Source organism: Erpetoichthys calabaricus, chromosome 2, assembly GCF_900747795.2.
Source record: "Erpetoichthys calabaricus chromosome 2, fErpCal1.3, whole genome shotgun sequence".
NCBI lineage: Eukaryota > Metazoa > Chordata > Cladistia > Polypteriformes > Polypteridae > Erpetoichthys > Erpetoichthys calabaricus.
The window spans coordinates 183,246,434-183,262,350 of NC_041395.2; the positions used below are offsets into that span (position 1 = coordinate 183,246,434).

General features: G+C 39.5%; 1 protein-coding gene across 3 annotated transcripts in view; it reads left to right on the forward strand.

Moving 5' to 3' along the window:
- The window catches only part of mrvi1 (murine retrovirus integration site 1 homolog), a 211,970-nt gene that overhangs the window by 140,386 nt on the left and 55,667 nt on the right, over positions 1 to 15,917 (forward strand). For all 3 annotated transcript variants that reach the window (XM_028794872.2, XM_028794871.2, XM_028794873.2), the window contains 2 exons: positions 3,206 to 3,329; positions 8,130 to 8,160. In XM_028794872.2, the coding sequence (XP_028650705.1) occupies positions 3,206 to 3,329; positions 8,130 to 8,160 (155 nt within the window). The remainder of the gene's footprint in view (positions 1 to 3,205; positions 3,330 to 8,129; positions 8,161 to 15,917) is intronic.

The following is a 15,917-nucleotide window of genomic DNA, read 5'->3' on the forward strand; positions in this document are numbered from 1 at the left end:
CAATAAAAATTGAAGGAATACTTACATTAATATTGTAGAAGTAGAACATCTTTTCTGACTGTCTCCTGTCCCATTCAGTTCAAACACTACTGTAAGGATAGGATCAGATGTTTCTGATATCTCTTGACAGAATACTGCATGCTTTCATCCAGACCACCACTTGTTCTTGCACTGGTTCCCTTGTTAATTGCATGACTGAAGCACCATACTTGAGAGGGTCCATCTGGAGGACCATTTCAGGATTTCCTTCTACTCTGTGTTACATTGGTAGTTCCATTGCTTTCAATACCGTCTTACTAGCCAGGCATCACTTCATAGGTGCAATTGTCTTTTTTTTTTCTCTTCATAAATTCATTAATTTATTCATTCATTAACTTTTAAACCCATTGAATGCAGCATCTTTCAAGTAACATGAACTGCTAAGTGATCAGCCTGTAAAAAGACTTTCATTTCCAAGTTTTTGTAAAGTAAGCAACAGTAAGCAGGCTGTGACTTTAATCACTGAGACATTACAAAGGAAGGTAGAAAATCCATTGATGACACACAGACATTGGTAAATGATTCTCAACTATAGCTTTTATTAACTGTAAAATTGTGTCAGTTTCTCGTTAGGTTCTCTCAGTAATAGACAAAATACCTTGTTTTTAAGAACTTCCTTTTTCTTTCTAAAATCCCACCCACTAATATTCTACTGGAAATTACCAACAACAGGAATGTCAATCAAGATCAATATAAATTTAACTTGTTACTGAACATACAAATACACAACAGAAGACATATTGTTTTACATGTAGTCAACACATGCAGCTTTAATTGGTGTTGTTCTAACTTTGCCACAGGATACTTTTAATAGCAGAATAGAAGCAGGTTTGAATATTGACTTTTTTTTTGCACTTTGTTCTTATTATACCAGAAGGCAAGTGTTTAAAAAAACAATATGTGCTCAAAAAGGCTGAGACGAAAGCCGAAAAATGTGGTACTGTATATATTTGGTAACATGTTCGATCCAGTTGTATTACTTTTAGTATAAGGTATATTCCTATTGTGTGTTTTTTTTTTGCTATCACTATAAAAGGCTGAGAGTTTAATTAACCAGTTTTTGTTTAATGGAAGATAAATAAGAATGTTGCCAAAAATGTTGTCACTCTCATAATACAACATTCACAATTCCACTTAACCCAGTTCAGGGTAATTAGGGCTGATAGAGCCTAACTAGAAGCACAAGGTGCAAGGCAAAATACAGCTCTGGACAGGGTACCAGTCTATTACAGTGCTCATTTACACACACACACAACTTCACACTAGCCAGTGTGGAATCACCAATTAGTCCACCCTGCTTGTATTTCAGTATGTGGGAGGAAACCCCACAGAGCAAGAACATGCAGCCTTCACATGGAGACATGGTTGTGGGATGCAAAACCAGGATGCAGCATCTGTGAGGAAGCCTCTGAGCCACTCCTCAGTCATTATTGTCCACTAACTGTTACATCAGGACAATGATTACAAATAAGGACAATTTATATTAAACCTTCTTCAAATTGTTTTATCAAACTTCATTTTTGAATAAAACAAGGACATAGGCAGGAAAAGCAGGGCTTACAGTTTATCTTTTTTACATGGCAGGGCTCTAACCTAAGATAGAATATATTTGCAAGATTTATAGCTCCCATTTGTTCATCATGTACAAAGAGGGGAAATGATGCTTCCTTTGTTTGAGAAAAGATAATGAAAAATAATGAAAACATGTTTACAACATCATATCTGTAGTATAAGACAAGGACAGAAGAAGCCACCACTCTTACTGCACATTTTCATCTTTCAGAACTTTAAATTAATTCAGACTTGCATTTATATTACTGGAAAACTGTAACACAGATCAGAAATAGTGTAATTTTGTATTTTCTGTGTAATCAGTTTTTGAATAATTTCATGACAAATATTCTACTGGGGTGGCACGGTGGAGCAGTGGTAGCGCTGCTGCCTCACAGTTAGGGGACCCGGGTTCGCTTCCCGGGTCCTCCCTGCGTGGAGTTTGCATGTTCTCCCCGTGTCTGCATGGGTTTCCTCCAGGCGCTCCGGTTTCCTCCCACAGTCCAAAGACATGCAGGTTAGGTGGATTGGTGATTCTAAATTGGCCCTAGTGTGTGCTTGGTGTGTGGGTGTGTTTGTGTGTGTCCTGCGGTGGGTTGGCACCCTGCCCAGGATTGGTTCCCTGCCTTGTGCCCTGTGTTGGCTGGGATTGGCTCCAGCAGACCCCCGTGACCCTGTGTTCGGATTCAGCGGGTTGGAAAATGGATGGATGGATGGATAATACTGTATATAAAAACTGGTGACAGAATCAGAAACATTAAAAGTACAGACACAGTATATACAAAAGCATTGGATCTTTTATAAAATTGATTAAAAAATGGATAACTACTATAACAAAAGAAAAAAGTTTTTAAGGATATTCACATAATGGGATGACACTGAAGCAAAAGCATTTTTATAATTATAGGGAGAGCACATAGATAAACCAAGCATCAATAAATTTTTAGCACAATTGAATTAATGCAATAATAACACAAGCAATAACTAAAAAATCAAGAAGGAAAAATATGTATAATCCAGAAACTATCAAACTTGGAGAAGATGATGGTCAAATTATGCAGTAAATAACAGCTAAAACAGCAGTAAAAACAGGTCAAGGATAGGACAGAATAGTGTCTGGAAAGTCACTTTTGGTTGAGCATGTGAATCTATGTGCTAGATATTAAACAGGAAGAGATAGGAAAAATTTAATGAGACGGCTTAAGAGTTTACATCAACGACTCTTCATTAAATGATGTCTTAAGCTTAATTTCAATAAAGTAATGTTTAAATGTTTATATAGCATTCCGTTTCTACTTCCTGGATTTCTACCTCCCAGCTGATGGGACTTGGGTTTACTTCCTATTCTGAACTCTAAATTGGCACAGCATAAAAAAGTATGTCTATGATAGACTAACATCATCCATTTTTTTCCAGGATAGACCCCAGAAAGCATGCAATAGATTAAGTGGGTTTGATTGGATGGATGGTTTAATTAGCCTTACTTTTTAATTAATATTGTTAATCCCTTTTAGATATACCTTTTCCCAAGAAGCTGTATGTGAATTAGTGTAGTTGGTGGAAACAATACTAGAAAAATAACACATTTTAAGTGTTTTATTGTGTTCATTGGCAGGACCATCTTCTCAGTCATTTCCTTGTCAAACCTCAGAAGAGCACCCAACAGGAAGCAGAGATGTGATGCCAAATATTTCTGACATAATGCTGCACAAACTCAAACTTCACAAACCTCCTGGCAGGTAATCAGTAAATGAACCTCATTAAGCTAAATTTGTTTTGGAAAATGTTTGAAGCATATTCTATCTCACTTCCCCATATCAAGTATATAATGTAAAAATATAAATATTGTAACATTAAAGAGTGCAGGGCATTGGAGACTACAGTGCCTCCTTTTTCATACTTTAGTAGTTAAATTCCTGTTTATTGGGTTTGGCAGTGAGTCCATTTGGCTGCCTAAGAGTTTGCTCTGTCCATACTTTCTTCCTTGCACCAACTGAATTATTGTCTCACTATTCTCTGGACTTTAAGGCCACTGAATTGGTGACTAAAAGGGGCTTTTCAGCCCTGGTCAGAAACTAAATCAGAGATTACATCTGAGACAAACAGTGGCCAAGTCAGACCATGTGGCTGTCCTTTAAGCTATTTCTAATTGTCCCAGTTGTCCCTGCAACACTAGACCTTAACTGTACCTTAAGGGCCTACCCAAGATTACTTGTACATTATAGTATTAATATTTATATTATACATATGTGTGGAGCTACCTATAGGCTATCAAATCTCTGTCTTGTCCCAGTGGTAATTAAATTTGGGATTCTATCCATTTTTGCTGGGGACATAAAGCTGTCTTTTAGATTGACACTAGTTTTATTGTAGGTGCTTGATCCATAAGAGCATCTTATGACCTAAAACCTGTCCTGCTTGATCTTAAATTGCACTTGTTTTTATATATACAGTATGTGTGTGTATATATATATATATATATATATATATATATATATATGTATATATATATATATATATATATATATATATATATATATATATATATATATATATATATATACAGGTACTCGTCGACATACGACCTATGCAAGTTACGACTGTTCGACTTTACGACGCGTTTGACTGTTTCCCCCGCCAGCTGTTGGCAGCGCCAGTTTCCCGCACTCTCAAGTCTCGCTACGCAGCAGTAAAAATATACGCAGCAGTGTTGCCCCACGTGTGTTTGTGTCTTGTTGTTTTGGCAATTTTCGATAATAATATAACCCTAACATATAACCCTATAATATTAACACTAATAGCAGCTTTCTACTCAAAACGGCAAACTTGAGAAGCTGCCAGCATCAAACCCAGAAGCTCTTGATTGGGCAGTTCTTAGGATTGCACTACGCAAGCAGTCGCATCAACTGCTTACCGCAACCTGCTTTCTTTTTTCTTCTTGAATAAAAGCACACTTGTTCTGTTATACTTGTACTTGTGAAAGTGTTTATTTGATATTTGGACTTCAGGCTTCACACCAGTCATTCTCAGTCACACACACCACTCACATCCACATCCACATCCACAGTTATCCCAGTCTCGTTCGTGCACAAGTTTTATATACAATCATCACATTCAAATGTTAACAGTTCCCACACACAACTGCTGACTCCCAATCAAGAGCTTCTGGGTTCGATGCTAGCAGCTTCTCGAGTTTATCGCTTTGAGTAGAGAGCTGCTGTTATTGTTAATATTATACAATAAAAACATACATTTGATTTACGTCTGTAACAACCGCTGTAAATTTATAGTGCTTGTCAAAGTTAGCGTTCACACTCGCCCCGATATGACACTGCTCTTTTCAAATAAAGACGCGCTATAACAGAGGTGAACTCAGATCAGAGAAAACAGAAGCCCTCCCCGCAAGAAATGTCGACTCACAGTGCATGAATGGCGTATGGAAGAAGTGTGTTAAGCGTTATGTAAATACTTTTGCTGGATTTAACAGTGAACAAGAACTTGATGAGATTCGTGAAGAAATAGTGAAACTGTCAAAAGACCTTTCATTGGAATGTGAAATGGAAGATGTCGAGGAGTTGCTAGACCGGGAATCAGGTGAACTTATGAATGAAGAGCTGATAGAATTGGAAGAAGAAACAAGAGAATTGGAGTAAGACAAAGAGGAGGAGGTGCCACAAAGAATGTTCACCACAAAGGGATTGTCAGAAGATTTATCTCTACTGAATAAACTCCTCGCTCATTTTGAAAAAATGGACCCACATATTGAACGATTTGAGAGGATTGAACGGATGGCACGCAACACATTTCGTCCTTATTGCGAAATTTATGAAGAGAAAAAAAAACAAACAATTCAGACGAAGCTCACTATGTTTATGAAAAGAGCAACTCCTCCCATCACCCCGTCCGCAGCCTCGCCTGATCTGATGAAGGCGATATCGACAACCCGCAGCCAAGCACCAGTGGTGCCAGGAATTAAATGTACAGTACAGTATTTCTTGTTTTGTACGTTTTCCACATATTAAACAAATTGTACTGTAGTATGCTGTGTTTGTCTTAGAAAGTAAGAAAATGTTGATAAAATATTACTTTAAGATGATTACAATATTATTACCCAGTCTAATATTCTTACCTTAAATTAACATAGACCGACTTACGTCCAGATCAACTTACAACCAGTCAGTCGGAACCAATCGCGGTCGTAAGTCGACAAGTACCTGTATATATATATATATATATATATATATATATATATATATATATATATATATATATATATATATATATATATATATATATACACTGCTAAAAAAATGAAAGGAACACTTCTTAAGCAGAGTATAACGTCAAGTCGATGCTTCTGGGGTATTGATCTGGTCAGTTAAGTAGCAGAGAGTAGCAGAGTTAATCAGTTTCAGCTGCTTTAGTGTTATTTAAATTAACAACCAGTGCACTAGAGGGGCAACAATGAAACAACCCCCCAAAACTGGAATGGTTTAACAGGTGGAGACCACTGACATTTTTCCCTCCTAATCTTTTCTGACTGTTTTTTCACTAGTTTTGCATTTGGCTATAGTCAGTGTCGCTACTGTCACCATGAGGCGCTACTTGGACCTTACAGAGGTTGCACAGGTAGTCCAGCTTCTACAGGATGACACATCAATACGCGCCATTGCCAGAAGGTTTGCTCCCAGCACAGTCTCAAGGGCATGGAGGAGATTCCAGGAGACAGGTAGTTACTCTAGGAGAGCTGGACAGCACCATAGAAGGTCCTTAACCCATCAGTAGGACCGGTATCTTCTCCTTTGGGCATGGAGGAACAAGATGAGCACTGCCAGAGCCCTACAAAATGACCTCCAGTAGGCCACTGGTGTGAATGTCTCTGACCAAACAATCAGAAACAGACTTCATGAGGATGGCCTGAGGGACTAAGGGCCCTACATCCTCTAGTGGGCCCTGTGCTCACTGCCCGGCACTGTGGAGCTCAATTGGCATTTCCCATAGAATACCAGAATTGGCAGGTCCACCACTGGCACCCTGTGCTTTTCACAGATAAGATCAGGTTCACCCTGAGCGCATGTGACAGACATGAAAGGGTCTGGAGAAGCCGCGGAGAACATTATGTTGCCTGTAACATCGTTCAGCATGACCGGTTTGGTGGTGGGTCAGTGATGGTCTGGGGAGGCATATCCATGGAGGGATGCACAGACCTCTACAGGCTAGACAATGGCACCTTGACTGCCATTAGGTATCGGGATGAAATCCTTGGACTCATTGTCAGACCCTATGCTGGTGCACTCCTTGGTTCCTCCTGGTGCACATCAATGCCAACCTCATGTAGTGAGAGTAACCAACACTTCCTGGAGGATAAAGGAATTGATACCATTGATTGGCCCCCACACTTGGCTCACCTAAATCCAATAGAACACCTCTGGGACATTATGTTTCGCTTCATCCGATGACGCCAGGTTGCACCTTAGACTGTCCAGGAGCTCAATGATGCCCTGGTCCAGATCTGTGAGGAGATCCCCCAGGACATCATCTGTTTTCTCATTAGGAGGATGCTCTGACGTTTTCAGGCATGCATACAAGCACGTGGGGGCCATACAAACTACTGAGTACGATTTGGAGATGCTGCACTGAAATAAAGGCAAAATGGACTAGCCTGCCGCATCGTTTATCACTTTGATTTTCGAGGTGTCTTTGAATTCAGTCCTCTGTAGGTTGATAATTTTCATTTCCATCAATCAATGTGGCTTCCTTTCGTTCCTAACACCTTACCCAGTCCATATCAGTATAGATATCCAGCATGATTTTTTCCCCATTGAGATCTGATGTGTTTTCAAAGTGTTTCTTTAATTTTTTTGAGCAGTTTGTATAAATGTTGACCTGTTGTCAATTAACCTAATTAGTTGCAAAATGTTCCTCAAGCTGTTTCTTTTTATTACCACACCTTTCCAGCCTTTTGTTACCCCCGTCCCAACTTTTTGAGACGTGTTGCTGCCACCAAATTCAAAATGAGCTAATATTTTTGATGAAATAGTAAAATGTCTCACTTTCAACATTTGATATGTTTTCTGTATTCTATTGTGAATAAAATACGGGTTTATGATATTTGCAAGTCATTGCATTCTGTTTTTATTTACATTTTAAACCTGTTTTGGCATTGGGGTTATACACACACAAACAAGTGCCAATGATATCCTCTCAATAAGCTGGAATTTCTCTGTCTCTGTGAGGTTTCCTTCACCCTGACCAGAAATCTGTGCTAAACACTACAACATTATTCTGTCATAAAACAAATGAATTCTGATCAGATTAGTTACTTTATGGCAGACATCAGAACTATTGTTAATTTTGTCAAAAAAGCTCTAAATGATATGTGTATGTGTTCAATAAATGAAACACTATCTAAAACAAGTATAAACTATATTCTATATAAGCTTGAATTTTGAATTTTTTTCAAATAGATGAGGTGCATTGTTTAAATACATGTATAAAAGATAAGATACATTTCTATTTATGTTTTTATTTCTTAACAGTTCTCCTTTACTCTCAGAAAAAGAAGTTGAGGTTAGTAATTTTTTTAATGTATATTGATTTTATAAACTTAGTGTATGTATACCATACATATTGTGTGGGTGGGTGTATATATGAGTGTATGTGTATGTTTATGTCTGCATATAAATCTAATATATAAAGCTGTGTGTGTGTGTTAGTTAGTTTATACAATTCCACACACTTGGTCGAATCGCAAAAAAAGTTATCACACATATCCCATTTTTTCAGGAAGAGACACTTGATGACTTTGGAACCCAAAATCGGGTTCAAGGGTGGAGGGAGGGTTCCTTTTAACTACAGAGAGTTTTTAAGGATTATGTCTTTTCACAGATTCTGAGCACTGAAATAAATTAAATGAATTTGTCTCTGGGAGGGTACACTTTAAGAAACGCCATTTATGGACGTGTGATACTTCTGACTTGAAATTACTTACCCAGACAGTGCAGGGTGTTGTTGCTCCTGTGGCGAGAAATCCACAAAGGGAGAAAATGAGTCACACATCTTAAAATAATATTTTATTCCTAAGCTTTAGACAACCTACCAGGTGTCATCATCATGGAAAATGATTACAGATACAGGAATCAATGGCAATATATAGAAAATGGGTGGGCGTGTAAGGGGGGTGGATTAATAGGATGGAGTTTGGAGGGTGTTGGTCATAAAATCTTTTTTGTTATTTAGATTTCCTTCTGTCGGCACGGTGGCGCAGTGGTAGTGCTGCTGCCTTGCAGTTAGGAGACCCGGGTTCGCTTCCCGGGTCCTCCCTGCGTGGGTTTGCTCCGGTTTCCAAAGACATGCAGGTTAGGTGGATTGGCGATTCTAAATTGGCCCTAGTGTGTGCTTGGTGTGTGGGTGTGTTTGTGTGTGTCCTGCGGTGGGTTAGCACCCTGCCTTGTGACCTGTGTTGGCTGGGATTGGCTCCAGCAGACCCCCGTGACCCTGTAGTTAGGATATAGCGGGTTGGAAAATGGATACATGGATGGATGGATAGATTTCCTTCTTTTTAAGCTTGCATTTTGGGGTTCATGTCCAAGTGTCAGTTATTGGCATTTTTATTTGATAGCCACGATTCAGCCAGCTCTCTGGCACTTTTAGCATTAGCCCCGAATCTTACTTGCATTCTGTCCCAGTTAAACGTGTGTTCAGAACTTGTATGGATGTTGTTACCACTAGGGACTCAGCAACCAACACAATAGACACTAGGCACAAGTGCAGCAACACACGTTTATTTATAAGGGGGAAAAACTTTTCTTCCATTCCCACTACAGCATGGTACAAAAACACAAAGCACACAATACAGCATTTTCTTTGTTTCAGTCCTTTCGCCTCCACTCCTCCTCCAGCAAGCTTTGTCCTCTTCCTTCCAACTCTGAACTCTCTGAATGGAGTAAGGTGACTATTTTTATAGAGCACCCAGAAGTGCCCCAGGTGTCTCATGATCTCCTTCCAGGCGTTCTTCCGGGTGGGCTGGCAGTGCTGCAGAGGAGGGATCAGCCCTTCCCACTGTGCCCCCTAGTGGTGGCCACAAGCCCCAGCAGGGCTGAGCTTCCATGATCAAAACCTTTGGCATTGTAGCAAGCCAGGGGGGCTGCCCTCTATCTTCCCGGAGGAGGTACTACCCGTGCAAGTTCCTTCCCCCGGTCCTTCCCTTAAGAAGGCATCCCCAGCTGGTAACAGTACTGGTTGTTCATTACAGCATATATCAGAGACCAAGGATACTTCCTTCTGACAGCATTGCGATGTTCCTGTATATGTGTTGCGAGTGTTTTAGATGTTTTTCCCACATATACAGCTGGGCATGCAATGCATGCTGTACTGTATACTGTGTTCCATGTCTGTGCTGCAGATTTCTTGCATTTGGCATTAAAAAGGACTTTTCACAGAGTGTTTGCTGGTTTAGACACTATTTTAATGCCTGATGTGGACAGGATACGTGCTATACTTTCAAATACATCACAGTGATAAGGAAGGCTGTGCCAGGTAAAATGGGAGATCAGGATAGAGTCAATTGTTTGTTGAAGTCTGGGGCGTTTCTTATGTAAGCATTGCTTGATAAATGTCTTGGGGTAGCCATTTGATGTGAACAGATGGAACAAATAATGTCTTTTTTCTCATATAACACAAATGGCAACATATCTTCAACATAAATATCTACGCATGGAAGTCTGTCTGTCTGTCCGTCCGACCCGGAATTGAGAGATGGAGTCGGGGTAAGGGCTCCACCTCCGAGGATACACAAGCGAGGCCTGCACGTCGGCAAAATGAAACCTCCGAAAAAAGAGTCACTTGCTTAGCCGTTAATACAGAAGTGAGGCGAGTACATCAACAAGATGAAACCTCCTAGGAGAGAGATGCCCAGAGTAGTTCCTTTCAATTACCTGACATCTCTACATTTCTATTTTTTTTCTACAAATTTAATAATTTCTAGGACCCCGGGCTTTTTACAGCACAGGCTTACACAGTTAGTATATATATGTGTGTAAGCTCGTGCTGTATATATGTATGTATCATCAAAAAAATAATTTCCTGTTTAGTTAAAAAGCTGAAATTTGGTGGGATGGTACATCTAAGACAGCAGGTATCTGCTACGAAAGAGCATTTTGATATCTATTTCTCAATATTTGAAAGCAACACTTCCCACAATAGAAATTTTGATTTCATTGAAATCTGATATTATAGAAAAAAGAACACTAGCCAACACATGTTTTTATTGATATTTGCCAGTAATAATGTTGTAACAAGTGGGCAATTCTTCTTGAACAACAACAGCAGAATAACACCACTGACAAAGCCATGTCTGTAACTGCACAGAGAAATGAGGCTAGTGATATGTGAAGAATGGGTGGTGCTGTGCACAACAAAAAGAGACTAGCTGGAATGGTACATGAAAAAAATCTCATAAATGCTTTGACTTATTTGATTCAAATTTTGTGGTATTATACTGTAGAATAAAAGAAAATTAGCCAACCCATGATTTTTATTGGTCAATAATAATGTATGATTAGGCCATACTAATACACAGAGTTAATATTTTGGCACATCACTGAAAACTAATCATGGAGGTAATTGGTGCTGATGGAGATTAAAAATGACAAAGTGCCCTGCACAGGAATAAGAGACTGGGTAATGTACTGTGTGGAAAATAAGCTGTGAGGTGGATGAAGGAAAGTTAAGTGAAGCTCATCTAAGATGTGCTTATCAATCACACTATAACACTGAACTGCGTTTCAGGTGCTTTAGCTGTGAGAGACAATACAGTAAGTATTGGTTTGCTAGAAAGTTTAAATGCTAGCAATGCTTAGTTACCAGATCCCTTGTGACTTCAAGAGAGAGGAGCTGGACACTGTATATATTTCATAATTATTTTTTTTTCATCCATTCTCTTCTGTAAATCCTTACTTCTCTCCTATTTTGAACCTTACTACTTTATAAAAAGTCCTTCCCTTGGCTGTCTATGTTTGACACTACCATGTCTTCTTTTCTATACCAACAAAACGATCACTACAATATAATTACAGAGAGAAAATTAAGCATAGTACCAGCATTTAGCCCATTTAGCCCATTTTGGCCCTCAGTGTAATGTACTTCTCACAAAGAAATACATTCTAATATGCATTCCCAACTATGGAATTTAAAAAAGGAACCAACACTCCTCTGAAATGGTTTACATCTACATCCTCTTCTGCAGAATTTAATACCCTTCCCCCAATCATATTCCTATAGTTATTTATATAATTCAAATAAGAAGCACAAATAACATATTTCCATTATTTCCTTCCACTTCAGCCAGTTGAGAAAACAAACCTAAAATTAAAAATGTTCCAGTCATTGCATGGGCCACCTAACTGTGCAGTCTGTAAATGTCATTGCTGTTTGTAATAAGTTAAAGTAAAACATGACTCTTTGTTAGAACATTTTTACCTTGCTATTGGTATGGCAAAAATACAGTATATAGAAGCTTGAACATATAAGTGATGAAAAGCACTAAATGAAATACTTGAGTGAACAATGTAAAAAATAGAAAATCATAAACATCTTATAAGAAAAAGAATATATATTCCAACTTCACATCATTCCTACGGATTACCCATTTCAATTGAAAGAGTACAGCTTCCTGTAAAATTGTTTTGCAGTGACCATAAATAAAAGTCAAAGTGAGTCATTACAACAACTAGTAATTGATCTGTGGCTCCCATTGGCCAAACCCGACACAGACAGACACAGAACACAGGTGTAACACACACTCTTTTATTTTTTTTTCCTGTACCATTGGGAAACGCCTTCCCCCATTTCCCACCTGTACAGCTCAGTCGCAAGCACAGTCCAACACTAAACTTTTTTCTTTCTCTCTTTTTCTTCTCTCTCTTTTCCTCCACTCCTCCTGGCAAGCTTCGTCTTCTCCCAAATGACTCCGGCCTCTGAGTAGTGGCCGCTGGTTCCTTTAATAAGGCACCTGGAAGTGCTCTAGGTGCTCGTTGACCTTTCCAGCTGCACTTCCAGGTGTGGCAGAAGTGCTGCAACCAAGGGCTCAGCAGTATCTGCAGCACCCCCTGGCGGTGTAGCAAATTCCAACTCCCATGGAGCTCTACAGGAGTCCAAGGCACCACTGCAACCCAGGGGGGCTGCCACCTAGCGCTCCAGGGGAGGTAATGCTCTGGATACACTCTCTCCCCTGGTTTTTCCAGCATAGCTATCAAATAATACAAAGAGTATATGACACGTGTTTTGCCCTAATTTGGGCTCATCAGGTGTACGCACTTTGCTTCCACTTATGGGGATTAACCCTCAGACGTCAGTGCGTGAGGCAAGGCCTGTGACGTTGAGTCATGGAAGCTGGTTAGCTTACTTCACAGGGTAACACCAGAGTATTACATTCACAGGTCTGAATCTCAATCTGATCATTTTGATGATTACCTAGCAGGTAGTGCTTGTGGTTGGCTGGCCAGTCGGCAAACATCCACAACTTGTCTCAGTTGTGAGAAGCAGATCATAGTTATGTGATACAGTAGCTGCCAAATAATACAAAGAGTACATCACACATGTTTCACCCTAATTGGGGCTCATCAGGTGTATGCACCTTTGCTTCCCCTTATGGGGACTGAAACTCTGACATCAGTACCTGAGGTGAAGGTTGACTTGAACTTGAAATATAGGAAGGTAACTTTGTATTTACAAAGTGTGACAGATAGAGGGCGCTATCATTCTCTTGAACCCTCGGACACCATGCCAAACACCAGGTAAAATCCAAATATTGATTTTATTACAATAATTCAGTGCACAAAGCACCGCCACCTCCACTATACTTCAATAAATCAATAATACCAATACTAAACACAATAATCAATAATCCTCCACTCTCCCAGACGCGTTGCCACCCTTCCACCCAGCTCAGCTCCACATCTGGGATCTCCCATCGTCCTTTTATAGTCCCTGACCCGGAAGTGTTTCCAATCCTTCAGTCCATGTGACTTTCTTTCACCTCCAGGTCAGATAAAAAGTTCTCTTCTTAATCCTGGAAGTATGTCATTTCCCTTGTCGCTTTGCCTACAATGTACTTCCGGGTTATAGGGCACATACGACTCTCTGGGCCTCCCTGCAGCGTCCTCTGTTGGCCCCTGTGGTATCCAGCAGGGCTGTAAAGGAATACTCCATCATCCAGGATTCCCTGCTGGTATTCGGGGCACCTCCATGCTGCAGGGAGAACTCCACCTGGCGGCCTGGGTGTATTGGCCAGGATGACAAGCCGGCCATAGACCACAAAAGTTAATAGACTATATGAAAACTGTCTTCTGGATTACATTTCAGCCAGCTGCTAATATCTTCCAGTGAAGATATTAAAACAGGTAAGCTATGACATTTTCACCCAATCACTTCACGATGTGTACACGATGTAAGTCACATTATTTAAACATTGTGCCAAGGACTAAAAAGAAGAAGGGCTTCAAACTATCTGTTTCAAACTGCATCCACAATTAAGAAGGTAAGATCTGGATGTATTAAAAATGTGTTATTATGAACTTAAAAGAGACAGATATGTGATTACATTAGGCTTCTTTAAGAAAATAAAGAATAATCTGCACTCATTATCAGTACACTGAAACTTAAACTTCTTTGTCTCAAACATTCTTGCCACTAAAACAAAAATCACAATTGCAGTATGGCTAACGGAAGTGACTGAGTTGGCTAAGATTTCCCCAGAAGTATGTCAACACTACCGTGTGCATAAAGCCCATGTTAATATGTATGGAGTCAATTTTTATTTATAGAGTTACACTTGATTTATAAGTAGTGAATCCCAAGGACAATTTGTCCTTCCAAGTTAATGGCACACCATCGTTAGCACCCTAATTCCTACGCATTGGTAGCACTTTTATTTACTCACAGAGCCATGTAGTATTTTTTTCCCATGGTGCTCTTTGAGTAAGGGAGGAGAGTGGTCTGTATGTATCCTTACATATTTGATAAATGTGAAAAACAAATGGAAATGGAAATGGAAATTATCTTCTTCCTTGCTGAAAATATTACAGACATTAAGTTCAAATGTCACAGGTCCTGATGAGTCAGCCATGCAACACACAAAACATAAGCTTATTTAATGGAGTAAACATAGGAACCTACATTTAAAGTCCCTCCCATAATGGCTGTAATGTTACAAGACCATTAGCAATTAGTCCTTGGAATTGATTAAAGCAGGACTATTTATCTTAAATGGCACATTAGCTGGTTCCACCTCACACCACTCACTTGGGAATAAAGGCAACACCACCTGTGCTCATTTTCTCTAAGCCTGAGCTGATCAATGCCAGGATTGTTCCCAAGACTTACTGGTGAACTAGTACAGTGTACACAATAGATTTAATCAGTGAAGTGGGTTTTGGCAAAGCTTCTCTTTAACTGCTGCATTAGGCAGGCTCTATTGTAGGCATGGAGCTGGACAGTTTGACATCTGTGGCAGAGCGATGGGCGCTGAGCAGGCTCCTGTCAATCATGGAGAATCCACTGCATCCACTAAACAGTATCATCTCCAGACAGAGGAGCAGCTTCACTGACAGACTGCTGTCACTGTCCTGCTCCACTGACAGACTGAGGAGATCATCCCCCCCCCACACTATGCGACTCTTTAATTCCATGGGGGGTAAATATTAACACAATACAAGGTTATTGACTGTTATACCTACCTCGCACTCTCCACCTTGCATTTTTTAACTTGCACTGCATTTTTTTTTTATCAGTATGCTGCTGCTGGAGTATGTGAATTTCCCCTTGGGGATTAATAAAGTATCTATCTATCTATCTATCTATCTATCTATCTATCTATCTATCTATCTATCTATCTATCTATCTATCTATCTATCTATCTATCTATCTATCACTCTCTCACTCTACTTGTTCCCTCTCTCCTTTTCTGAGAGGTTCCACACCTCCTGATAGTGTATTTCTCCCACCAGATTTTCACTCTAAAACTGACACTGTTGGTGAAAATTAACAGCCTAAGAAAATTACAGCCTGACTGCACAAATACACTATACAAATGCTAGATTTACCTAGTGAGTCATGGATTTATAATAATTGATTTATTACATGTAAGCTTTCATATGAGAACACATACTGTAATTGGAAAATTTAAACAACATAGTTCAATAAGACACAATGTGATCTTTGTGTAATTTGGAAAAAAGAAATACAGTATTAAAGGCATTTTATCCACAGCACCTGTCACAGACAAGTAATAGATTAAATTAAAAAATATGTCATCTCTTGCCTTATGT